The 27,699-nt window shown below is 44.5% G+C and overlaps 1 protein-coding gene across 1 annotated transcript; it reads left to right on the top strand.

Annotated features, from left to right (window-relative positions):
* Positions 1-497: 497 nt before the first annotated feature.
* On the top strand, positions 498-25,696 carry trim62.1 (tripartite motif containing 62, tandem duplicate 1). Its single transcript, XM_084026785.1, has 6 exons — positions 498-536; positions 1,609-2,154; positions 17,370-17,465; positions 19,561-19,817; positions 20,540-20,655; positions 22,806-25,696. The coding sequence occupies exons 2-6, from the start codon at positions 1,747-1,749 to the stop codon at positions 23,354-23,356; spliced, it is 1,428 nt and encodes a 475-aa protein (XP_083882911.1). The 5' UTR covers positions 498-536; positions 1,609-1,746; the 3' UTR covers positions 23,357-25,696.
* The last annotated feature ends 2,003 nt before the right edge of the window (positions 25,697-27,699 follow it).

Here is a 27,699-nt window from a genome sequence, read left to right as displayed (position 1 = left end):
TGCACTGGGAGAAGTACTCTGCTCTCTGCTGACACCTGTTGGTTGAAGGCGGACACTGCAGCTTGAGGTAAACCCCTCTCCTTCGGCGGATAAACTCGTGCAACGATGGCCTTTTTTTTTAACGTCAACTTCTACGCTTATCTATTTTCGTAATGCAAATAATTTCCCACACGGTTCCAGTTGCGGTTCGTGTACTTTTACCGTGTTTATTTGTTGTAATCAAGGTAGCTAAACAGCGACGCTAACGGGGAGGTGACGGAGTCCGAGCGACTCCATTCATGGCGGGAGTTGATCTTTATAACTAATTTTCCAAACCTCGTATTTATTGATTAAATTACTCGTATCCCTTAATTAAATACAAATTAAGTACAATTTGTATTCATCGAAGGACATCAGTTAGCACGTAAATGTGTTTTGCTAGCCCACACACCCCCCCATCTTTCGACGCAGTTGGTATCGTCTGTTGCCGCTGTGTGCTGCTCTCCTTCCTGAAAGACGCTGGCACTGGAGCCGCGGATGTCGCCGCTGAGAGGTCGGTGAGTTGAGGCTCTTTTCTTCGTTTACTGTTAATGACTCCGATTCTGAATTGTTAAATATAGATACCTCTACCCCTTACACGTTTCACCAGTTTAAATATGTCGCTTAATAAGTTAGTTTTGCCTGATTTATGTGCCCCCCTCCTCCTCGCTGTTGGCGGTGGAGCCGTGCTCCTGGTCGGGTATGTTTACAAATCTAGCTTGCAAGCAATGTGAAGCAAACCAATTAAAATGGCATGCACGCTAAAGTTACAACACAAATATTGATCCGACAGTTTGTGGTAGATGGAAATAAAATAATAATTAAAAAAAAAAACTCCCTACTGTTGAACCTCTCTTCATAGGGGGGGATTTAAAAAGAGTCTTTAAGCCCGTTGTGGGGGAAGACAGCAGCGGAGATAATACCGCTGCAGGTGTTTCCCTGTTGGTTGGTGCAGACAGTTGGCTGTGCACATCAAAAGGGATGCATCAGAAGTGTTTAGATTTTTAATCTAAAGGTAGTAGGAAAGTGAAACTAGATGGTATCTGCTGTAGTGAAAACTGTGTTACAATGGAGTTCAATGGTAAGTAAGAGGTTACAGGGTCAACCTGGGATATGTTGTAGGCTTTTTATGTGATAACATCCACATTTATTCTGAGTAAATGTGCTCTCAAAAAGGGGCTACATCTTCCTGATTTCATCATCCATAATACAATTATTTTCAATTAATCGTTTAATCCGAAATGTGTGAGAAATCTAATTCTCCCAAAGCCCAGGGACGACTTCAGAGACGTCCAACAATCCAACACCCGAAAGGTGTTAAAATAGATGATAAGAAAATACTAAGACTAAGAAAAATGTCCAAATTTGAGAAGCTGGAACTTGGTAATTGGTTGGCATTTTTGCTTAATTAGTGACAGCCAGCAATGAAATCACTAGATCTGTTGAATGGGCTCTTATTGAAGTCTAAATTTGTAGCCAAGGGAATGCCTACTAATTAGTTTCGTTGTTCAAAATGTATTGCAATAGGTGCATGATGAAAGATCAGTGACGTCTCATCATTGTTTTTTTTTTCCTGCCATATTTCAACAGAGACAACAAAGGTGAAGATTTCTCACAAGTCTTGTCAACTCCCACATGGCAGTAAACGACTCGCTTGAAGATTAAACTAAGTACACTCAGCTCCAGTGCATTGCCCTCGTAGATGCCGCTCAGTCTCTGTCTTTGCAAATGGCTTGCTGCTTGAAGGACGAGCTCCTCTGTTCCATCTGCCTCAGCATCTACCAGGACCCCGTCAGCTTTGGATGCGAGCACTACTTCTGCAGAAAGTGCATCACCGAGCACTGGAGCAGGCAGGAGCTTCACGGAGTGCGGGACTGCCCCGAGTGCCGGAGGAGCTTCGCCGATCCGCTCCTCTCGCCCAGTCTCAAGTTGTCCAACATTGTGGAGCGCTACTCGGCCTTCCCGCTCGACGCCATCCTCAACGCCCAGCGGAGCTCCTACCCCTGCAAGGACCACGAGAAGGTCAAGCTCTTCTGCCTCACCGACAAAAGTCTGGTGTGCTTCTTCTGCGACGAGCCGGCGCTACACGAGCAGCACCAAGTAACCACTATTGACGAGGCTTACGAGGAGATCCAGGTCAGTTAAAGCGCGCACACACTCTGACAGCTCATTAGCAAGGTGAGGCTGACATTTTCTTAAAACCCGTCGGCACGCCACGCCACATTCAGGCAGTTGCACTCGGCCCGTGGGAGCTGCCCAGACAGTTCAGCCTCAGTCCTCTGCTGCTCCACCAAAGCAGTTTGGGGATTTTGTGCTTTTCCTTAGGGGGACTTTTGGTACAATAGGTGCTGAGGAGTGATGCCAATTACCTGGCTCCCTTTGTGAGTTCAGTTGGTCGTCATTCCCTCTCTGAAAAAGTTTTTCTTTTTCATTGTGAATAAATGTCAAACCTGCTATTTTAATATTGCCTGCATGGGTATTTTAAATTACATTTAAATTCAACAACGAATGTAACACCGATAGCAGTGATGCACTATATTTGATAGTATTTGTGTCATAGGGTTCTGGGTGTTTCTAAGAAGCATCCTGGTATGTCTCAGTTAGGGATTTTGACTCTGCAAGTAGGGACGTGCAAGTGCACGAGCTTGATGTCAAGTGTTTGTTGAAACGAGAACCAGATCCATTAATGTTTCCGATCAATAATATTTTTCATGACAGTGACTTATGATAGTTATGTTACGTGTTTACACTGAGTCATGTTTTCCACATTAACAGGAACGGTTCGGTGTTTGCTTTCCTCTCTGGTGTTTGGATAATTCCATTCCCACAGAGCCAAAAATCCAATAACTGTGAAACAAAGCTCCTAATCCTGTTCCTCCTTTTGCTCCAGTATGCAAAGAATCACATTCCAGTCTCATTTCATTTAGTCGGTCTCATTTCCTAAGTCTGCTGTAACCAATGTGGATGTTGAGATCTGCTCTATGTAACATAAAAAAAAAAACACAGTGGTTTTCCAGTTTTCTTGACAGAAAACAGGGTGAATTTACTGATAAGAAACAGACCGAAGTGTTGATTGTTTACACTCAGCGGTGCAGTTTTGAAGAGATTATTCTCTCCCATTGCAGCTCAGAACTACACTCCAACCACTTTGGATGTCACACCTGCTTTCACAGTGTGTGCGATTCTTACCATTGAGGTCAATGCTATACTATCATGGTTGCTGTAGGTCTGTATTTTTTAAAATGCCACAGGCGCCGTCACGTTGAGCGCTGCTTTGTACGGCCTCCCTTTGCTGCAGCGACTGTATCCGTGAGATTGACTATTCATTACACTGACCTCCCTACACCCTTCTCAAAGTGTATCTTTGACACTGGTAATCTCATTTTGCTCTCACTGCTCTGAATCTGTGAGCAGGTCCGTGACCGCAGCTGAATGTTAAACTCCACCTGATGCCAAGCAGCGAGACAGAATTGATGGATAATCTGTAAAATGTATTTAATGACGCCGTGACCGGCCAGAAGTCACAGACCAGAAGCCGGAGCTGATTGTTTTCAGAGATTCTGATGTCTGGTTTTTTGGGATGATTGACGGCTGTTGGAAAAACATAACTCAGAGGTTTATAAAATGGATTAAGAATTGGTGACGTCATCCATCTTTGCCAAAGCCAGAAAAAGATGTGATTATACAGCTGTAGAGAGGCTCCGATCAGCTGGTACTGCAGCTCTCATGTTGACTAAAAATGAAGTTGCAGGACAGATATTTACTCGCTTATTGATTATTTAACCAAACTGCTGCTCGCCCTGAACTTTCTTATCTGACAACAACATTACCAGTATCTTTTCACGCATGTGACCCATCACACAGACACTTACTTCCTCTGTAATCTTAGTTGTATGTAGTGTATTTTTTTTGTATATGATGACATAATATTTCTATGTATTTACACTTATTTTAGCTTTTATTATTATTATTTTGCTATCTAATTACTTTACTTTGCTGTTCTGACACAAATTTCCTCCTGCAAAATGAATAAAATCAGATTCTGTTGATGAAAATCACTATAAAGTGAAGTGAAACAAAACGGTGATTCAGTCTAATTATCAGGGTTAATATCAGTTGGTTTTAAATATTATTTTTTAAGGATGTTTTAATTGAATTAAAACCAATTTACTCCATTAAGGTAGTTGTGAGGGAGAGAATGAAATCATTAGTCAAGTACATTTCAACTAGTTTACATGTAGACATAGTGAGTAGTAGTATAGAGCTACGGTCGTGCCCTTCTGTGAACTGCATTGAATATAATTACCAGCGCTGTGAACATCAAGGCTGCCCTTAATTTCAAATCAGGCTCTGCACTGGAAGCCTGAGAAAGGTCAAAACCGTGTAATCTTGGAGTAGAAGTAATTAGGCCCAGCACAAGATGTTTCTCTTTTCTTGGACACCAGCTCGTCCCTCTGCTTGGGACTCTTTTCAAGGCGGCGTTTTTTGGCATTTTGTATTCTGGCAGGAGCTTTGGAGGCTTCCCAGATCTACAACACTGAAAGAGAGTATGAGCACACAGCGGCCTCGCCGGAACAACCCTGTCCCATGATGAGCTCGGCGTACTCTTCTTTTCAGACCTGCAAGTGGTTAGCTTGTTACGTAGCGTCATCATCTGACCAGAAAAAAACTAATATCAATAACAATTACTTTCTGTCAAGTTAATTTGCGATTACAAAGTCGGCTTCGTTGGGAATCTTTCCTAACTGTGAACTTTATTCTCTGATTTTAAGGAGCCCATGTAAGCAATGCTCTGTGATATTAGTCAGCGCACAAGCTGCTTATCTTTTCTCTTTTTCCTTGCAGAGGGCAGAGATAGGAGCCGTGTGCCAGATAGAAACTAATGTGTGAGAGCGGCGCCTGCAGGCACAGGCTTCACTCTTAGCATGAGGGTCGACGGCGCTTAACTAAAGTGCCAAAACGACATGGTGATGATGTGTTAAAGTGCAGCGGCAATCAGCTCCAGTGTTTTGACTGTCTGGGTCAGAGTGGCGCGTGGCGTGCCAGCTCAGTGACCCCTTTTTTAAATGAACCAGAGAGTTTTTGTAGCGTTTTAGGAAATTTGAGGTGAGGAGGGAAACATTTGGTCGGTCGAGAGCCAAAGGGTCGTTCTTTATGCTGAATTGTTTGACACTTTGGCATGGGTTGGGGGGGTGGAGCTAACTGGCTATGCTTCTATGTCTCAATATGTTGCCTTTGTTGGCGTAATATAATCTATCATTAGTGTGGTTCTACAGAACTGTGACTCAGAACTGAGGTCTGCAGCCTGCTTAAAATTGTGAAATGTTCTGTGCAGTCATGATTTATTTATTATTTTTGTGGGGAAACCAAAGAAACAATCATCACCGGTATCCGAGAAGTAATAGTTGACTGTTACTGCCCATTTCCTCAGCAGTGTTTGCTTTGAAGTGATGTCATCCTCTCACCCTATCATCCGCTGGAGGAGGATGACACCGACGTGTCCTCCATCACCTTGTTGTTATTAACCCGTCTATCTCCAGACAGCAGGTCGCTGACGGACAGTGGGTTTCAAAGTCGGAGCTGGAAGGGGGAAATGAAATTCAAACATACAGACCAACCCTAACAATGGGCTACGATGATGAAAAACAGGAACATAGAAACATGGTCCGTCGTTAACCAGAACTGCTGTGCGTCAGCCAGCTTGTCTGGATTTCTTTGGTGATAAATGTTACGAGGGCTGTTTTCCACGAAAAGAAACACTCATGCGAGTTTCTTTCCAAAGAATCGTACAAAAGCACCACGTTAAATAAGATGTGCTCATGATTCTAATTTATTATACATCACGTATGCTTTTATTCACAGTGACAGCATTATTTTATAATAATCACAACCCTAGATTCCTAAAGGGTTCAGATCGACAACACTCCTGTTATGTCATGGCACCAATGCTGTGGACTCCATGTTGACAGTGTGCTTGGCTGGCCAGAGTCCTCCGATGATGGCAGCCTTTGGTTAGTCTGTGGCAGGCTGTAATCTCCTTAGCCTGGCATGTCACTCCGCTGACCTCAGGCTGTGAGTCTTGTTGCCGTGTTGAGAGCTTTACCTCCTGCTGTTTTTGCATCCTTTTCCTCCCGTAAACGCTCCTGCGGCCAAATCTGTAATGCACAAACACATCCAGCACCCGGCCGGGACGCACACACACACACATCTGGCAAAACATTCACCCTGCGAATGATTGTTTACTTGAACATATTTTTCAATGCAAAGCACATTAAGGTAGGATGGAAGAGGATTTGTCTGTGCCTCCTGACATTTTCATCAGGGAGCCGAGATTTCTAATGCATTCTGATTAGGGGGTTTTAGTCCGCCACTCATGTTCAACAGCATTAAACACCATTTAAACCGTAATGTACGAGAGCCCGAAGCACTCTGAATGCTAAATCTCAATTTAAAAAAAGAGAAAAGGAATCTCCATCTCACCTCCCAAACGTATTGAACCACAACATTAAACCGGAGCCACAATCGGCACTCCAAATCTTCTGCCTCTTAATAACACACACCAAGCGGTCTCATCATTTTTAATCCTCCGTTATTTTGTTGTGAATCTCTTTCGGCTTGTTTGCCTGACTTTGAACTCGTTAATGAAGTTATATCCGGAGAGGCAGATACTATCTATGGCGCCACATCTCTCTCTTTTTTTTTTTTTCAGTGCATGCTTTATGTTCTGGAAAGTAATGCTCTTTTCTTTTAGGCAACATGGTGATGAGATTACAGTTCCCTCCCTCAGCCATGCAACACTGGCGCCATCTTAAATAGAGGTTTGCTGGACGAAGCTGTGCACTTATTGTCGCACGACTGTGGCCTAAAGTGGGTAGTTCACTACTGCGGCCACTGTGCTTTAATTAAGATGATGGAGGCTGTCGGTGGGCTGTGTGCGACCGCAGTACTGCATGGCTGGACGGACCCATTCTGCTGCCCTAGGGACGTCTGTCCGCTCTACTTGACAGCGTAGGACCAGACGAGACTGAAATAACACTGCAACCAGGTTATCAATGCATGTATGGGGACTTAACTATCTTCTAAGTATAGATACCATTGATGGTATAGCAGCAGGCTGCCGTGCAGTAACGCTGGAGTTCAGTAAAGCCCACACAGCTGAAGAATTAAACGATTAGAGGTGGTACTGAGTCGCCCACACGGACCTGTCACTCAAAGATGCTCCTGTGTGCCATCCTTCAATAACTCCGTGCTCCTAATCAAACGGCGAACGGGAGTTAACCACGGAGACGCCGTGGCACTTTTCTCGCCTGCCTCGCTGTAACACAGGGTGCCGCTTTGAAAAGGAATAGAGCAGCACGCCGTCCCTTTTTGAAGTGTTCCTCCGGCAGTTCAACAAACATGGCTGTCTTTCACTCTCCGACTATCAGAGCCCAGCCGAGAGCTCTCTCTCTCTCTCTGAGCCTGCCATCGCCACACATGGCCGTCCTGCTGCAGTAATGAGTCAGGCAATTTCAAGGGCACCCACGGCTGCCATCTCCCCTGTGCCTCGCCTCAGTCTGCTCTCCTTTCCTCCAGCAGCTCTCTTTCTCTCCCCCCCCTGATGTGCGTTCTTCTCTCTCAGTAATCTGCTTGTTTCAAAGGTATGTGCTTTATTAAATCCACACATCTTGTTTGGTTACCAATTCTTTTGAGAAAGCTAGTCCCCCCTCCCACCCCACCACCACCCTGCTAATTTCCCCCATCCATCCACCCCCAAACAAATGAGTTTGTCTAGCTTGGCGGTCAGTCAGGGTGGTGTGGCTGCATTCATGCGGAAATGGAGCCATGGGGAAAGACAGAGCAGTCATGTTCCAGTGGAGGAGTGCCGGCATAATATCCTCATCCAGAGAGAAGCAGCACGTATCCCTGATGCCACTGAGGAAGAACAGAGAACGGCATGTTTACCTCGCCCAATGCTGCTGTTAGATCAGCAGATAAACAGCTGCAATGATTGCACATTAGGTTTAGTCTTGTTTAGTTGATTACTTTTGTTGGAGCTTAAGTTAAGCGACTCAGATGTCCATACATCTGTTGCGCATCACAAATGTTTATGTAGACTTTCTGCACAGAGGAGTCTGAATTTGACGTGTTTTCCAGCAAGTCGTTTGAATAGAGGGCAGGAAACATGCAGGTGAATGATGTTTTACAGCCGCATGCTGTAAAGGGACCAGATATCATCTGAAAAAGCCCTTGAAGAACCTCAAACTACTTGTTTTTGTAAAGTTCTTTTCGTTCTCTTCTTCTTGTCAAACACATTGATTTTTGGCTGAAATTCCATGTCCCAGGTATTATGTTTTCAGTCTCTATATCCTCTCTTTTATCTATTTATGGTGCATATCTTCTTTTGCCACACAAAATAAAACAGAATCACATAGATACCCCTCCCTCCCAAATATACTGATTAAATTAGCGACGTTGTAAATTATTCACCCTCAGAAATAGCCACTTCTGACGAGGTATGATCTGCAGAAATGTTGTTTAATATTTAATGCACAAGCTCCCACACACATCCCGGTGATTCATTATGAATGAATGCATTGTACCTGTTGCATGACATCAGTAGTTTCTGTCTGACAGTAGAATCTGGAGTCCACTGCCGTGCATGCTCCAACTGGTCTGGCAGGCCAGATAGGGACGGGGAAGGATCACTGGTGGACAGGTTTACTGGGTATCTTAGTGGATGAAAGGGGAAGTGCTGTCCCTAAAGTTTTGGGGCTTAAAGCGAGGCTTAATGCTGAGCCCGGGTCTCCCTAATATGAGGAAGGACAGCAGGAAGAACCACCAGCACACAAGCGACACCGTAAAGATTTCATTAAAAGGCAAAAAAGATGTTACTTTTTCTCTCTTAGAGGTGGAATGCCCTTTTAAAAGGTGGTGAATATGAAATGAGAGATAGAGGAAGATGGTTAGACAATTTCAGATCTTGGTAAATGTCAAAATCCATGAGGTGTTAGTGGTCACATCTTTTTTTCATTTCTACTTCTCTGCCTTACAGTTGTGTCTATGTCACTTTGATATTTGGGTGTGAACTGCTTTGCCCAGCTGCTGCAGCCATGAGACTCTGAGCCCCGCGTTGCTTGATTAGCTGGGGAATTAAGACCGATTACAGGCCATTGTTCTCGGGGGTCTGGGCAGGGCCGGACCAGCCTGTAATCTCCAGTAATTCCCTGCGTCCGTGATTTGCTGCAGATGATTTAATTAGACATGCTGCTGATAGCAACCCTCGTTTGCAGGTCTCGACCCCTCCCTGTGATAACAAGTCGCCGGGAGGGGAGAGACGAGGGGGCCGCCCGAAGATGTTTACCTGTTAAATATCCCCTTTTGTCTAAATGAGAGGGACAAGCTGTGTTTTTCTTTACCTAAAAACCTGTGGTTCTCGCTGCAGTCCAGGTGCAGAGGGACAGGTTGATTGATAGGCAGGTAAGTGCTCAGTCTCAGTCTAGTTTTAGCTTTGTGACTTGGGAAATGGTGTCAAATGAAGGGAGGGGAACACGCTCAGTGAATGTGACTTTTTGCATGATTGCCCTGGTTTGGCATACGTAATAATTGATATCCCCGTTAACTTCTAAAGTGCCCGTTAATGGCCGATTCAAGTTTCTCGGGCCAGTTAATCTAAGAGCTTGTTTATTTCCCATGATGCATTTAGTGTGCGTCCGGGGTCGGGCTAATCAGTGGGGAGCAGCCGGCCGTATTGTGTGTCCTCACCCCGGTTCTTCCGCTCCCTGTCTGCACATTAACAGATTTTTTCCTGCTCCGGCAGCTGTTTACAGTTTAGCAGGAGCTCTTATCCGATGTGACTTACAATAACCGCGGCTTGTAAAACAAGTGAGCATTCGCCAAGCATTAAAAGTGTAAGCTGTCGGATAGTCTAGAGGGCTGTGGGAAAAGTGTTACAGCTTAAATCAGGGAAAAGTCAAGTAAGAACATCCGTCTTATCAGCACTTTGATATATTGAAGTGACAGAGAAAACCTCCTCTTTTGAAATGCAAGCATGCGTCGGTGGGGTTTTTTAAATAGAAGCAGAGGTATTCGCTTCATTGAAAACTTCCTCCGGAGTGATTAAATCTGAAAACATTTTAATGTGAATGGAAAAAAATCTGATCTTTTGAAAGCATGTGAGCCCAGTTGAGGGCTTTGTGGCACTAAAGTTAAGAAGATGTCTGCTGCCTGTAAGCCACTTTAATTTTAAATGTCAATCTGGACATGAAACGGCAGAACAGCAATCGTTGCTTGAAAAGTACCTTTTATAACAAAACAAATTACACTTTTTAGACACTTTTTAGAGTGACTGAGGTGAGTGAATTGACTGTTTCCTTACAAAAATGACCTTGTGGAAATGTGGATATTTTGGTAAAAGATGAGCATTTTTTTCCAAGAGGTCCTACGGAGAGCCCACTTTCTGGTCGGCTTCTGTTCCACTAGCTTATACAGAATATCTGTCTTTCAAAAGCTAGAAAAAAGCTGAATTATGAGTCACTAGGCATTAGATTTGAACATTTTAACAAAGCTCTGTGTCGTCTTGGTTAAAGTGACTATAGCTGCTCTAATCTTTCCATCCTGCATAGTGGTAGACAGACCTCCCTGTCGGCTGGGTGCTCGAGGAAAACAATCAACAATGGAAAATTGCATTGTCTGGCTGGAGCAAGTGAAAGAATAACCTTCCATAAGAAGGTGAAATACTTTGTCTCTCTATACTGTGGTAGTGTTGATTAATAATTGACTGTATATTCTTTATTTTCAGTATTTTGTTTGCAGAGCACACAATACATTGCTGCTCCTATAATTAGGAGGAAGACAGAGAGTGTTCTTGAAGGCCGATCTTAATCATATTCAGTTTATACAGTTTTGGTATATAAATATATATTTTTATTTCTATATATTCCAGCTCTGTGCTCATGCATAGCCTGAAACCTGTGTTTTTTTGTTTTTTTAAATGATGAGCCAGGCAATATATCAATATGTAGATTGAAATCATCAGGGGATTTAATAACATGCAGACCTGACTGAAGGCTATACTTAACATTCATGGAACTGTACTGCCAGCTTCTGCAGAAAAACCAGCCTGCTATTTTACAGCGTGTGTGTTGACAAAAGAGGGATGCATTCCAAATATTTATTCCACGTCCAGGTTGCTGCGTCGAAGAGAAGGGAGGCTCGCACTTTATTTGGTCATATCGAGCTGCTTGGTGCGCTGGAACGACTGCATAGTGCATACACACGGGTTGCAGCCAAATGGCTTCCAGCTTGCACAACATGCCGCTAAGATGAAGTAGCCGCACGCCAATCTGTTTGTTATCCCTGTCGGGTGGCGTTGGCCACATCCTGCTTTTTTTTTTCACAAGGTGATTTGTGCGCCTGGCACATGCACGGTGGTCGACACGTTGACTATTACTGACCCATTAGGGTTGACTAATCCTAAGAAGCTTTTGCTAAAAGATGACACGGGCTTGTAATGCTAACATATCCGAGGGGTCATTTTCAGTGTGTGTTTGCGCAGCGTGTCCTCGGAGAGAAGTCATGATGGTGGAAGCAGGAAATGCAGATATTCATAGCTGCGTTTGTTATGCCCGCAAGTGAGTCTGCTTCCTGCGTAGCCAGGCGGAGCTCCCGATTCTAGCTGTTCAAACCAGCAGTCTGGTGAAAAAGGCCCAACTGGCTTTTGACATTTGAATGCCGAAACAGTGGGAATTGCAGTTGAAGTGACAGTCAAAATACTAATATTGACAGAACTTGAAAAAGCTATTTGTGTAGAGATTCGGATGTTCAACACATTTTTACTTTCCATATTCTAAGACCAATCAACACCACAGCAAGTTAAACACCTTTTTGTGTACAAAAACTACAGCTCCCATGGGGCTACTAGCATGGTTCCCTCCATCCATTAGCTGTACCATCATTTAGAGGGTCTCGGGGGGCTTGAGGTGATCCCAGGTGACATTAGGCAAGTGGCGAGGTATGCCATTCAATCCATAATTTACTGAACTTGCATGCAAAATATGCAAAATATTCCTTGATGAAATTGAGGTGGAGGTGGTACCGCCCTGATCATATGTTATATATTCTTAGTTATATATTCTTTTTGCTATCGGACAATATAGATCCAATTGAATTCCTGGATATTAAATGTTAACGTACATTTTTACTGACTTTAAGCTATGTGGCGACTGCAAATACCGATTATACTAAACGGAAACTCCTTTCTAGACATATGGAGACAAACACACAGCAGGCTACTGCTGAGGAAGGCTGTCACAAGGCCGGATTCTTGAACAGAACCAGGACGTTCCTCTGCGAGTGTGGCTCTCTAGACACAACCATGTAAACGTATGGTAGCCGCACAGCCAGGTGGACATTCCAAAAACAAACCAGTTCAACCAACGATCTCTTTGTCTGGGGATAATTACAGTTGTTGGTGAGTCATGGGAGACGTGTGTGTGATTCGTTTTGAATTGGATTTAATCTTAACAGGTCTAAAGAGAGTACATTTTTGGTATGTGAAATGTTTTTTCTTCCATCGGCTTCCTGTTGAGATCTCCCTGAGATTAGCATACCGCTCTTGACGGGCTTGATTGACGACTCTTTAGAGATGGGTTGAAACTGGTTGCTGCAGTGAGGATATTCTGAAATTTCATATTCGGCATTTAAGGTTTTAAATCTGTCTGTCTGTGAAAATACATTTCCAACTTCAGCAGTGAAAATTGGAGGCGAGCGGCTTCTGTCAAGCTGGTGACTCTTTGCAAACAGCAGGTCCGCTTATCGCCCGACGCGCCTCAGATTTCCACTGGAGAGCCCAACAACAAACCCCCTGTTCCCCCTTAAATGGCTCGTCCTGCACCGTGCAGATTGTCAAATTGAGCATTGATGGGTCTGAGAACTGTTTTGTCTTTCTTGAAACCCTCGGACATCCAGCTACTTTGCTGCCCCGGTGATACCACACACACTCCTGTTCAGTGAGTCACTTTGTAGACCTTTGTCAGCAATTCAAACACCATGAATCTTTTTCATTCTCACGATAAAAAAGTATTACATCCGACATGCAGTGTTGTGTGATTTTTTTCCTTAGCTATTCATGTTTGGGGGGGAAACATTTGCATACTCTGTGCCCTTCCTCGCTCCAGGAAGTGGAGCAGCAGCCTCTGAGCATTCATCATTTACATGACGTGCCCTATATTCAGACGACTGGAGGAGGCCGCCAGCATCAGCGCTTTCAATAATCCCCACTGCTTTTTACCAAACGTTTCCTGTAAAATAGATGTAGTAGACGTGGGGGTCACTTGTGAACTGACCCAGGATCGGCAGACCTGTGAAATATTCTGCGGAATTTGTCACATTTTAATTAGGCCGCTTGATGAATTTACCTTTTTAGTTGTCAACGCATTTGATTTACTTTCATGCACTTGTATTAATGTTGAATTACAAAAACAATTACTGAAAAATGTATTAATCTTTAAGTCATTTATCCAAAAAAATGCAAAAAATTTCTTCGTTTCAGAAAATTCTTTTTTGTTTTTGATATTTTGTTTAATAGCACGTTTAAACGGTTGATTATTGTCTTCCCTACAGCATCCCGTCGTATTTTGAATCCGTTACAGTCGGAAAGTGAGTATGATTCCCTGAAAATAAAACCTTTTGTGATGGGGTTATTAATAAAACTGTGATCTCAGCTGGCCTGTGCCTGCACTGCTGTCTGAGCTCAGGCTGCTGGGACTCGCTCGTCCCCCGGAGAGACGGGAGGCTCTGCTGATACCAGAGGAAACACGGCTGTGGCTTGTAAGCACAGCTTGGGCTCAATTTGATATCTCTGAACAAACACACAAGAGTTTGCAGCATCGAGAAAGATTTTATTTATTTTTTTTCTTTCCACCCCTCAATCAACGTCACACCAGACCGATGTAACATTTTCACGATTGTTTTCGAACCCTTTGGCCGACGGTTTCACAGCTCAAATATACGAGCTTCTGTTGGCTCGCGTATGCAGGCGATGACTCATATCACATCGAGTATTTCAGCGGCCGTGACATCAGTAGTTGCTGTTGCTCGTCGAGGTCTGCTGTTGGCTCATCCGCTGTGTTCGGTGTCTTCAGGCTGCACTCGGTTTGAGTGGTTGTTGCACTGCGATGACCGGACCTCGGAGACGCAGGCTGGTGGCTTGTGGCCACGTTTCACTGGGAAAATCTTTGCTTTTTACTTGTTTATTTTTCACTCCTGGCTTCTATATCACAATTTGAGAAATGTGGCACTTTGTAGAATCCGACTGAAAGATTATTTGGCCTTGAATGTCGTTGCACCTGTGACTCCTGGCATGTTGACATATCTCAGATCCACGTTAAATTACAACCCAGCCCATAAAGCCGACGGCCTCACTGTGAAGGCTGCAGCGTGTTCGCTGCTTCGTTATTGGCCGGTGTCCGATGTGCCCGCCCCGTCTGCTACCTGACAGAATTTCACTCTGACTGAGCTTGATGAAGGTTATGCCAAACTGTCCTTGTGAAAATCTCTTGCAGTGCAGAGTTATCGCGGACTCTGCTTGGGCTTTTTCCATTCTCTGTAATGATAAACCAATGAAAGACATTCCACTTTAATTATAAGTCCAAGTAGCATATTGGCTCTACATTCTGTACGTCCTCCAGCAAGGAGATGCATGTGAATTAAATTACTGGAAGCCAGTCATGTCTGTCTGCAGGAGGAATTTCTCCATCTCCTCTGCTTTTTATTATTCATACTGTGGCACTGCACGTTGTTGTGTTCGCCTCTTCATCGCGGCTGGCAGTTTTGAAGCCAATAACGCTCTTTCTATCCTGAACGAGCTGCTGAATATAATCAAGCTCGCAGCTCGAAGGAAAGTTTGAGGAATTTTAAGCCCCGCGCACAATTTTTTTCCCGACTGGTGCTGATGGTCGTATTATTTATTCATGTATCTACTCGTAAATATCTACCAGAACTGCTAACCTGACAGGAGAGGAAGAGGAAGATGAGAATGGCAGCAGCATGAAATGAATTTTAGATTTATAATCCCCCCCCCAAGCCGTGACCCTCATTTCCTACAACTTTATGTCCTGGGGAAATGTCATGTCAGACTTGTGTCGGCCAGATGTGATGGACAGGAGAGAAACGCCTGCTTTCACAAATTAAAAGCAGACAAACTTCACTCTTTGTTTTTGTTTTTTTGTCATCACGCACACATTTCCTCGAGATGCCAGTGAATCACATTCAATTTAGATGTTAATTCCTTCCGGTGTAGTGATGGCTTTTACTACACGTCATCACAGAAAACCTCCCATCTGTATCCTGCTCAAAGGATGCTGTTTGCTTCCAGGCAGATTAAAGAGGATTATGTTATTGCATGTTATGAAGGAAGTTAAGGGCCTTATTGTATGAAGATGATTTCACCCAGGTTGATTTTTGCTGTCTCTAAAATGCAGCGTTGCCTGTTAGAATCAGTAGGCTCCGGTGTGAGTTGGTTGGTTTGTTACACACTGACGATGCAGAGGGTGAGGCGAAGCTCTCGCTAAAATGTGAATGTAAAATAGCGTTTATGTTAAGAATTCTGCAGCTGTTTTGAGGTTTTCCAGGTGTGTGTATGTGTGTTTGTATGTGTGTGTGTCAGCCACAGTCAAAGACACCCCTGTCTGTCCAGTCAGCCTGACAGTGCAGAGCAGGAGAGTGGAGGAGCATGTTTTCTCTGCCAGTCTGTCAGTGTTGGTCTATCTCAGTGTGTGGGAGCGGCCTTTGACCCGCTGCAGACAAGCGTGTGGTGATGAGGCGGAGAGCCCTGCTGAGCCTGCCGCACTCCTGTCATTAGCATGGAGAGTCACGCTCCCCCTCTGCACCAACCATTGTTTTCCACCCTTTCTGTCCTTGGAAGGAAACGAGCTTCATGTTGGATAGCCCACATTTGCTCCTTTTTTCATTTTGCAGCCAATAATCGAGGTCAATGTTTTGTCCAATACATCACATTTGTGTCTGCGCTCTGCCTTTTTTTTTTTAAATCGTCTGGACTACATGATTCAATTCTCATGTATTTTTTCTGTTAGTGGCATTTATTGCAGGCTGAGTGATGGTCAGTTTATTCGCCCTGCTAAGCTGACGGTTCCATTCGGTGTGTTTTTTCCACCTTTAGTGTTCGGGGGAGGTGACGCCGTGTGACACATGGGTTACATGAGCAGCACCAGGGCTGGCTTCGTGGGGGATTGAAATATGAGGCCTAGGTTGTGTCCTTTGTTTCCATTTTCCCCTCAATGAGAGCAAATGCAATATGGCATTTCACCCACCACCGCTCATACAACGTCAGGTTATATACGAGGCTTCTAGGTTTGTATTTAACAGCTGTGTTGTGTGTATTTGTTTGTACTCGGGGCCCCGTCTTCTCCTGCTGTTAAGCTTTTTTTTTCTTTTAATTATAACATTTTTGTCACCCAGCCACTTTTATTAATGAGCAGACACTCTGTATAGTTACCAGAATGCAATTTTACCACCAGAAAGACTTTCAGGTTTTTATAGCCTGCCAACTCATTAAATAGTGCTGCTGTGGTTCAGGCGCCGCTTCACGTCGGTTTGATGAGGGCCAGGTCCGACTTTCAAGTCCACGTCCTTGATTCCAAATGTCTTTTTGTATATTATCGTTCATTATAACTGAATTTAGATTGTTCGTTCTCTATGATGTTATACTTTCACAAGCGCAAACGTGAGAAACTCGACTACTATGTCATTCCATATTGCTTACTCGGTATGAAACATCCAGTCAAGTACTGACCTGCACCTCAAGTCTTTGGTACATTTGTGTAGAAAGTCTCTACTTAAGGGAAGTCCTCTGCTGGACCGCTTCCTGTCCTAAAACCTGAACCTGAATCTGAGTGTGCCGGTGTCGTTGTGATGTCTCTGCTCCCTGACAGCAGCCGACCCAGCCAGCTCGTGCAGAGCCTCTCTCCTGCCTTGGGGAGACTTGAAGGTGGCTGAGTGGTGCAGGTTGTGCCAGCGTGTGCCTGACTAGAGATCAGACCCAATTTTCTCTGACGCAGCCCAACATCTCCAGAGATTTAATTTTTTTTATCTCTTTCATATCTCCATCTCCATCTGCCTCGCTTGTTTTGTAGCCGTACATTCTTTTTTTTTTCCTTTCCTGTACCCGAGCAACGAGCGCTGTTAAACATAACACGATTCACATCAAGTGAATAGAATTGCAAAAAATGTTTGCTACAAAATATTTATCATGCAACTGAGACATTGTTTGAAGTGTCACACGGTATTAATGAGATCCTCTAAATGCATTCCTCTCACCAGTTACTGACCTGTTGTTGTTGGTTGTGTTGCAGAGGGAGATGAAGGAGCAGCTGGCCACCCTGCAGGACAGTGAGAAGGGTCACACTGAGGCCCTGCAGCTCCTGCAAAGACAACTCACTGAGACCAAGGTACCGACATTTCTCCTTTTTTTAAAACAGCAGCTCTCGTATGCCAACGTGAAGTCATTAATACCAACAAGAGTGGCACATATTCAGTCGACAATCACATAATCTTTACATTTGAGGAGCTGGAATCAGGGATCATGTCATATATTCGTATATGTGTAGTAGTGTGTGCATGTATGTTTTCACAGTTCGGTACGGACCTCGGTTTTGGGGTCAAGGTTCGGTAGATTCTGTACCCGAGTGCGTCGGCTCCTGATCCGTCTCCGCGCCGTCCATCGACACACTGACTGCTACATGTAGGCCTTTCAGCCGCCGCCCACTTCTCATTGGAAACCAGCCGATCTCATTAGATTCAGATCCATTTGCAGAGTGCTCTGCCTGGAAGAGAGTTGCTCTGTGATTACATTGATCTCTGATGCATTTAAGTAGCTGACGATGAAATGTCTCCCTGAATTTCTCCATCATGTGAAAGTCATTTTTTTTAGTACTCCACCATTTCTGTAATAATGACGGCCTCAGGATGGACAAAAAAAAGTTTTAAAAGTCCATGTAGCAGAGCCAGAGGTGTTTATCCATACGTTATTCTTCTTTTTTGACATCAGGTTTGTCAGACTTTTATTAGAGATGAGCAGCTAGAGAAGTCTGGTGAACTCACTTCTTTCCATTTTCAATCTTCGCATTTTCAACCAATGTTGACTCATTTTGCTCAGCTCCCTCTGGAGCCATAAAAGGCTTTTGAAAACATTTTCATACATGCAAACTGATTCCGACGTGTAAAATCACTTCGAGTCTTAGCACAAGAACTGATATGCAAAACTCTCAACTGCGATTAAAAGGGAATCACAGCAGCTGCCCACTCATATTCTAACTGAATGTTCCAACCTTAAGCTCCAGGTTGAGTTTGTGGCTCACGTGTGCTCAGGAGGGTCTCCGTCTGAAGAACAGACATTGTGTCCCTGTCACACCGGGGGATTCGCTAGATAATTACATGCTTCCCCCGAAAGGTAGCTAGTCTCCCGTCTCCAAGGGCTGCAGACACCCGCTCAGTGCCAACACCACCTACTGGGCCAAAGCAGCAGCAGACGCGTCACTGAGAGACTGATGGCTGGGTTGCTGCAGTCCTCCTCCTCCTCCTCTTCCTCCTCCTCCTCCTCCTTAACTCTTAACTAGGTAGGAAGGCTGGGATGCATCCCGCCTTAATGTCATAGCTCTCATGCTTGAAACGGGCATCTGAAAGGTTTCCCACAGGCAGTCTGTGTTCAACTGGACTCAGAGAACAGGAGACTGCTGTTTGAAGGATTGATTGAATTTTTAGGCAAGTGCAATTAAGGCTGAGATCACAGCTCCTAAATCCTGAAAACATCAGAGTTGTGGTTGTAATTCCCAGCAGAGAAAATAAACTAGTTTCATCTGCACTTCATGTTTTGATCATTTTCACTGCGACTCATTGGGTTTTCTCTTTTTCTGAGCTGCTCTTTGAAAGGACAGATTTTATTTTATCCCACTAAAACACAGGTTTGTCTGTTTTTTTTGTGGTAAAGCAATGATTGCTGAGGACGGACAGACACACTTTCAACAAAACCTCAGACTGAACTCCAATCTTTGGATTCTTCTCAAGCGTCTAATTGAAACCCTCGTATTTTGTCTCTCTGACACCCTGATGATTCATTCTCTTTGATGTCCGGCTTCTCATTTCTCCCTCTTCAGCAACAAATCCGTTTTCTCCAAACCTCCCCGTCTGCTGTCGCCTACAAAACAGCCCGGCTCCTTCTGTAATAGCTTTAGCTTCTCTGCCCGGCCTCCCCCGTCTCATTATCAGCCTTCTTCGCAGGCTGGATGTCCTTTGCGACCCCGTCGTGGTCGTCTTGTTGGGTTATTTCTGTTACAGAATCCTCTTGTTTGTTTCTTCCTTACTAAAACGGTGTCAAAGCTACGTCATTCTCTCAGTGGAAGGTTGTACACACAAAGCTTCAGAGAGCCACTTAAAATCCATACAAACAGGATGAATGTTGGCGTACTATTAACACAATTTAGAGCACTTTGTAACTCCTCTATTGAAGAGGTTTTATTTTAAGTAACCACCCTTGTTTTTTTCCAGTCCTCAGCCAAAAGCCTGCGCGCCACCATCGGCGACGCGTTCGAACGCCTCCACCGCTTCCTGCGTGAGCGTCAGAAGAGCATGCTGGAGGAGCTGGAGATGGACACGGCCCGCAAGCTGGCCGACATAGAGCACAAGATCCAGCGCTACAGCCAGCAGCTGCGCGACGTCAAGGAGGGCATCCAGATCCTGCAGGAGCGCCTCAACGAGACGGGGCGCCACGACTTCCTGGAGGGAGTAGCTGTCACATCTGAGAGGTGCTTCACCTGTTTGCTAGAACAGTCGCAGGATAATCAATGTAGTAGGAAAACATGGGGTTGTGAACACGTCTGCAAGGCTTTCAAATCAAATCTTATATAGCTGTTAAACACTTGAGAATGATGATACCGAGTGACATGCCAGCTGCGTGTTCCAGAAGTATGAAACATAAGGTCGCTTACATTTTAGAGAAAGTACAGATTTGAGCGGCAGCATCAGATTATCCCTGAACAGATGGTGTAGAAGCTTTACTGTTTAATCTGGGAGGGAAAGTTGAGGACGAGTTTAATTGAACAATTTAATATGTTGGAGCACATTAATGAGGTTGCCTACAGAGAGTGACAGAATACAACATTATCTTTTGCAAAACCACGATATGAAGTTGGGGTTTTAATGTGAGAAGCAACCCACTCAATATCTCACCTGAGCTCCGGACTACGTGTGGGAGGAGCCTGCTGAGTGAGTCATGTGGAGGTTTATATTGAATCAAATTGTTCTGGTGTTAGAGACGAATCCACCTGATACATTCATCTCGTTTACTGGAGATTCATGAAGCCGTTGGTCAGCGGTTTAATTTCAATAACGGCACATTTGAAAGACGCAAAACAGAATCATTCAAGGAAGCGTCAACGCTGTTGGTTCAACAAGAGGCCGTGTTATTTCAGGGGGGGTGAAAAATGTAAATTTGACTGCTATAAATCTGCATTTTTATCTGTCCCAGGATTAAAGGGAAAATACACGAGACCAATCTGACGTATGAAGACTTCCCGACATCCAAATACATGGGACCGTTACAGTACACGATATGGAAGTCGCTCTTCCAGGATGTCTCGCCAGGTATGTGAACATGACCGGTACATGAGGTGTATGTTATATGCAGAAAATATGATTTTTTTTTATTTGTAGGGGAGAGAAATATGAGAAGATTGAGCACACCCTTTTGAATATAGAGCCAGTTATCTTATCTTTTAATAAAGACTGTAAACGTTGGGGAACCAGCTAGCCTGGCTCTGCCAAAGCCAACAAAAACCTGCCCACCAGCACCTCTAAGGCTCACTAATTAACACGTCATGTCTCTTGTGTTGTTCAGCTTTTTTTGTGTGGTTTTACGAACGGTTATGAGCTGATGTATTTCTTGGCCCGGTGCCCATGCAAAACCACAAATTGTTCTGCCTTCAGCAAGCTTGTGGGGCTGCTGATAGTAGGAGTGTTACCTTTTGGACGGAGCCATGCAAGCTGTTTCCAGTCTTTATGCTAACTAAGATAACCTGCGTCTAACTGACTGTATACTTGTATTTAATATAACAAACAGATGGCAGATATGGTCTTTTCATCTAACTGTTGGCGAAAAGGCAAAATAAAGTTCAGAAATCTGTAACTGTTCCTTTAAAAAGCAGGTTGCTTATCTATTTTTACCCCAGTAGCTGTAAAAAGCAGTAATCTGTGACTCAGAAACGTGGAGTGCAGGAGCTGATCCTATCGTGAATTAGGATTGCAGCGATGCTTTGTGCTTTTTTTCCCCCTCCTTGGATGAGAAATGATAGTCAGACCTGAAGGGCACCGCTGCTCTCTGTTCGACGGAGCCCACTGGAGCTCTCCTCCTTCTGCTCCTAAAGCCATCGCTCACTCACAGGAGATTATTTAAAATAATGTGCTTGGGAATATTTTTCACTCCCTCAATCAGCTCTTCTATTTCAGCCCCAGTACTGGGCCGAGGGGAGGGGGGCAGGCAGTTTTCTGGAGGGGTGGGGTGGGCTCCCTTGACTGGCTGCCAAATGGAACAATTGGTTACGATCCATCACCGGCGTTTGCCAAAGACGAAATAAAGACATTCCTCCCATCATCCCTCATCCCTCGCTGTCACTGATGGGTTACTGGTAATAACTTTCCCTCCACCCTCTCTAATGTTCAGCAGGAAAAATAGTTTTGTGTACACGCTTAAAGGTTTCTCTGTACAACACAAGGAGGCACTCAGGTTATGAAATTTTAATGACTTGATTGTAACAAACACCGGAGATGTCATTGACTGGAGAGGGCATTATCCTGCCCGCTGGCCAGATGCCAGGCTGTTTAACCTCCATTCATCCCAGCCGATACGAATACAGAAGAACTGAAAATCCTCCCCGAGAGCAAAGAGAACAAGCCGTTATTGTTTCGGCCTGATATGGTTCCCTAATAAGCAAACATGGGTGCAGGTTCTCCCTCCCTCAAACCGCATAACTGCACTGAGAAACGGCCTCCTCCGGGGCCTGGAGCCTGTGGAGTATAGCTGGAGCAGCTCCTCCCATCGCTGTAATTACTGCTTCACTGCATTGTTTGCACTCTTCATGTAGTCTCACATTGCTCAAATTGAGCTTTCCCATCAGCCTCTAAAGAAGAAGCACTTGACTTTGAAGACTGTGGTTTCCATGGAGGTAAAAAATTGATTGTAAAATGTTGCTCAATGTCTTGAAATAAGAGTGGAGCAGCGGTCGGGTGCTGCGTAACAAACCATCAGTCATCTTTTACCACACCACAGGGTGTGTGTGTGTGTATTTGTGTGTGTTTATGTAAATATATATATATAGAAAGCTGGAGTTGAGCATTACAGCAGGATAGGACAGCTGACTGACCGCAAAAAGTAAAGTAAACTTGCAGAAAGCAGCATATTTTTTTCTAATTTGTTCAGTTTATATATTCCAAATGGACAGTGCCCCTTGTTTTTGATCTGCCATCTTCTCACTGGAAGCAATTCAGGGATCGGTTCATCACCTTCACCTCTGTAAAGTGCCTGAGCAGCCCGTATATATTTACTGCCTCGGCATAAAACTGAAGTCCTCCTCGCCTCAACATAAACATAACCCACTTGCTTTGTTTTTTCCTCCTTATTTATAGGCCTGTTTATCTCGGCTTACTGTTCCCTCTCCACAGCGTTGAATCTAAACATGAAATAAACACTGATTCATTCTGCTGAAAACCGTCTCTTTCCTTCTCTTCGGCTCCCTCAGTGCCGGTAGCGTTGACCCTCGACCCCATCACGGCCCATCAGAGACTCATCCTCTCGGACGACTGTACTATAGTGGCCTACGGGAACCTCCATCCACAACCCCTGCAGGACTCCCCGCGTCGTTTCGACGTGGAGGTGTCCGTCCTGGGGGCAGAGGGCTTCGTGTCGGGGGTCCACTACTGGGAGGTGATGGTGTCGGAGAAGACCCAGTGGATGATCGGCGTGGCCCACGAGACAGTCAGCCGCAAGGGCAGCATCCAGATCCAGCCCAGCCGCGGCTTCTACTGCATCGTCATGCACGACGGCAACCAGTACAGCGCCTGCACCGAGCCGTGGACCCGCCTCAATGTAAAGAGCAAGCTGGAGAAGGTGGGGGTGTACCTGGACTACTACAAAGGCCTGCTCATCTTCTACAATGCAGACGACATGTCCTGGCTCTATACCTACCGGGAGAAATTCCCCGCCAAGGTCTTCCCCTATTTCAGCCCGGGCCAGAGCCACGCCAACGGCAAGAACGTGCAGCCGCTGCGAATCAACACTGTACGCCTTTAAGAGCCGCACACATCTGATTGTCCTGGCAGATAATTCACAGGACGTATGTAGGTCTCAAAAAATGTTAAGAAATCCGTTTTGAAAAAAAATGTTTAATAGGGTGTTTTGAAATGTTTATTTCTCTCAGTTGCGTTAAGAATCGTGCTTGATGTTGCTCTTTAAACCCGCGCTGTTGATTTTGTGTGACTTGAAAAAGACCATGTGATAATGACCCCTGCATTTGAGCCTCATTCCAGATGTTGAATTGAAAAGACGACACTAAGTGGCGACAGAGGGATCCCTGGGCTCCTCTGGGGGGTCTTTGGCAGTGATGTGCACCCTCCTTCAAATCCCAGGCCTTCCTTGCACATCCCCTTATCAGGCTCCAGGCTTGTCAGACCTGGCGTCCCCCTCTCTGTCCAGGCAAAAGGACACTAAAAGACTGGTCACCTTTTCTTCTCTGTGTTGTACGGTTGGCTTTAGCTTTGTGTGTGGAATGTGTTTGACAGCACTCGGCTTTCGTTTGGCCAGCAGTCCACCCTGAACTTCAAGTCTGTTGGCACTTTCTGCTCCTGTCTGAGACCAAGACCTTGGTTCGTCCTGCAGGTCACATCCACCATGTGTCCACTGAGTCTTTATCACGGCTGAGGGAAGCATCAGAAACGCCCGGCCCTACCCACAGAAATATGCTGCTACTGATGCAGCAAGGACTTGCATGTTTGTCACGGGTGAAAAGAAAACCATTCTCTCATTATGCTGGCTCGTGTTTAAGTTGACGCTAGCCATCGGCATACGCTATACCTGGGGAGTTTTTCCATCCACTTCACTGTTAAATTCAAGGAGACTGCTGAGTGAAACTTTGAGCATTTGGTCTTTTAAACTCAAAAGATTAAATCAACCTAAACCCAGCGGCATACGATGACGAATGTTTACATTCTAGAATGATGTCATCGCTCAGAATTTTTATCCCCTGTGTGGAGTCGATTTGTTTCAGGAGGTAATCCCACAAACTCGAGTCCAACCTTCCTCTGCAAGCCCGAAGGGTTAGCTCATTTCGGAGTGGGCCTTAGCCCGGGGCTGAGTGCAGCCCCGTTGGAAAAGCATAACTTCTCACATGTGATAATCTGAAATGTTAAAAGATTAATAATTACTCAAACTCTACGGGGACCAACTGATTGCTCTTATTTTTAATAATGGCATTTATGTAAATTAATTCGAGCTGCATGTTTCAGAAAAGGGCAACTATGAAGGGAAATTGTGATGGATGGATGGACTATAAATGCCGTTCCTGAGAGACTGGCATTCCCCGAGGCTGCAGCTGTGTTATGTAATGACAAAACTCACTCCCCCGTGTTAATGTCTTTGGCCCAGGTGCCTCAAGTGCTCTTGTTCATCATCGGTTGTAAACAGGTCCGGCAGAATCCGCTCTAAGAGGCTCTGGTCACCCAGCCAAGTCCAGCATACTGAGAGATGTGTCCGTGGGTGGACATGTGCACGGGTATGTTTGTGTGTGGGTCAGCTTTCATTTTAAATCCAGCTTTGGTTGTGGTTAATAAAGCCCATAATAAGGCCCATCTGGCCCCCCGAGCATACCCATGCAGTGGCCAAAAGTGATCATTACAAAATATGTTGGAATCGTGGTAAATCTACAACGGTAAAAAAAACAAACGCAATCACCTCCACCTTCCTTTGCCGCTGTACATCTTTGCATTTGTGTGTGTGTTGTCTGTGTTGTCCATTTAAAAGAAAATCAGGGCCGTGCCCTCGTGTTTGTAGGATGTGATTCCGGTATGTGCAGTATGATGAAAACTAGGGTCAAATAGTGAGCATCTGCAGATTGTTCTCGGCATTCGTTTCAACCTGCACAGATCTGCAGGAGACGGTTTCAGTCGAAGACTCTGCAAAAGTATCCAGATAAACTTCCTTTTGTGAAACGGGATTTGTGTAATTATGTGTGAAGATAATAATTACCAGAAGGTTCAGACAATCGAGACGATAATTTCACTTCTCTCTGATTGAGACTCTTTTGTCCTTGAGAAGCAAATTGCAACCATCTGGTGCTTCACAACCAAATGCTTAAATTTGACCCCAGTTTTCTGTGGCTTCATTAAAGGCATTGTTTGAATATTAAGAAGGAAGGATTATTGCAAGGGTGATGGGTTTCACTGGTGGTGGTGTGAATTGTTAAAAAGGATTTATGATGATGCTAACTATGACACTTTTAATGATTATAATGATGATTGTGTCTTGTGATGATGGCCGCTGTGCACCCGTCATTGTGTGACCACACTGTTGTGTGCTTTAGCTGCAGCCGAGGTTTGTGGGAAATGATTTAATGTACAATAAATTGCTGCTGAAATCGGCCCGTCTCTCTTTCTCTCTGTCCTGGTTTGGATGTGCATCAACACACAGTCTGTAGACCATCAATGCAGACCTGCTCACCGCTCTGTGTGGGACGCCATGCAGGTAACGTGAGCCAGAAATTGCAATAAAAACTGCAGGAGCCACGACTGACTGACTGAATGAATGTAACCGATAGCAGCAACACTGAATCGTACTGTTTAATATGGATGAGTCATGGCTAGTGCCAAATCCACTTAATAAGGTCCGATCCGAGTACTGGTTTTCAACCCGCTGGTTCGTAACCTCCAAGGGGTCCGAGCTAGATCTGAGGGATCATGGGATTGTTAACAATTTAAGAGAGATGGTCAGACATTTCTCATATCCATTTTTAGGAGAAACACTTGATGGTTTTACCTATTCAGGCCTATAAATCCACGAATGTACAGCTAGATGTGCAGTTAGACCAATGCTAATGTAACTTTTAGTCATTTGAAAGGAATCTAAACAGAAAATCCTAGATTAATATTTGAGAGTTACAATCACAGACTATTTTTGAGTATTTTCTAATTGTAATATTTCGGACAAATTAAAATGTCTTATTGGTAGCACGAGATCTGTACAAACTCCAGAGCAATTATCCAATTCAGTTAAAACTCACTCTTCACTTCAAGCTCATAGCTCATTAAAAACGTGGCCTCGGCCAATGGGGTCATGAGCTGACACGCTTCATTTTAAAGGGTCACAAGCTGAAATGGTTGAGTACCGCATGCTTTAATACGGCCGTGATGTAATCTTTAGTCGGAAAGTGAACACGATCTTGTAAGTCGCTTTGGACAAAAGCGAGAAAATGAACATAGTTGAAAATGAAACGTATCAGGGGGAGGCAGATGAATCATCGCGGAAACGTAGGAAGGCTCCGCTTGTCGCTGCCTGTTCCCGTTGAGTAAGAGATACGTGCCAGACATTTTTTGCCGAGATGTGCCAAACTCTCGGCCCTGCTAAGCCATCCAGCTGGGAGGTGGGAGGTTGTGCACTCTTTTTATTACTGTTCCCTATTTTTGGCATAGGCTGAGGGCCAGGCATGTGATGTGATGAACAAAAAGATGTCTGCATGGGTTCAGTGTTCCCCCTCGCCGCGGGTGAGCCGCCGCTTTCAAAAGGTCCTCTTCATTAGCCATCTGTGACGTGTTTGAACGACTGGTTGTTACACTGGTGGGAATAAATTATCATACAGTTTGAAATCCTGATGGGAAGCTAAGATCTGAGTCACACACTGGGTCAGAAACCCAGATATAGTTATTTATTTTTGCACCCTGCCACGTTATTATTTCCCACTGAAGAGTTGAGTCTTGTTGCATCATGGTTACAACTCTTCCACAACAATCGCTGCAGTTTGAAGCAGAGTGTGGTTTATTCACAGCAGACCCTCAGGACAAGTGGCTTCATATCCCCAGCTTTGATTCTTATACCCCTCCCCCCCCTCCTCTCACTCTTGTGATTGAGACATTTATATCCGAGGAGAAGGTGTCCATCCTGTAATAGACATTTTTTACCGGAGGGGAAAGTGTCCATTAAAAAGTCACTGTGCTCTCCTTTGAGAGACTTGTATCCGATTCCAGTCTGAGGTGGCCCTCCCGGGGGCACGAGTGTAAGGTTTTCTAATCTTGTAAAGCGATGGAAAAAGCAGAAATGAAGGCTCACTATTCCTATCATTCACAGTTAAAGAACAAGAACTGCAGCTATAACGCTGCATGAACCACTACATCCATATTGATGTAGCCTGCATTTGTTTAGGATTAATATCAGGTTAAATATCACTTATCGGTTCATGATTATAAAGTAAAAAAATACATGTTTGAAGCCATTTTCTGGTATAATTAGTCGTTTAATTGATCAGTTGAGGCGCGGAAAATGAATCACCAATCACCGACTGTTTTGATGGATAAAAAAATGACTATTCCTGATGCCAGTTTGCCTTTTGCATCATTAAAAATAAGGTACATTTAAGATTTGGACAGTCT

The sequence above is a fragment of the Eutrigla gurnardus genome (genome assembly GCF_963514095.1).
Source record: "Eutrigla gurnardus genome assembly, chromosome: 2".
NCBI classification, from domain to species: domain Eukaryota; kingdom Metazoa; phylum Chordata; class Actinopteri; order Perciformes; family Triglidae; genus Eutrigla; species Eutrigla gurnardus.
This window is presented reverse-complemented; position numbering and strand designations above follow the sequence as displayed.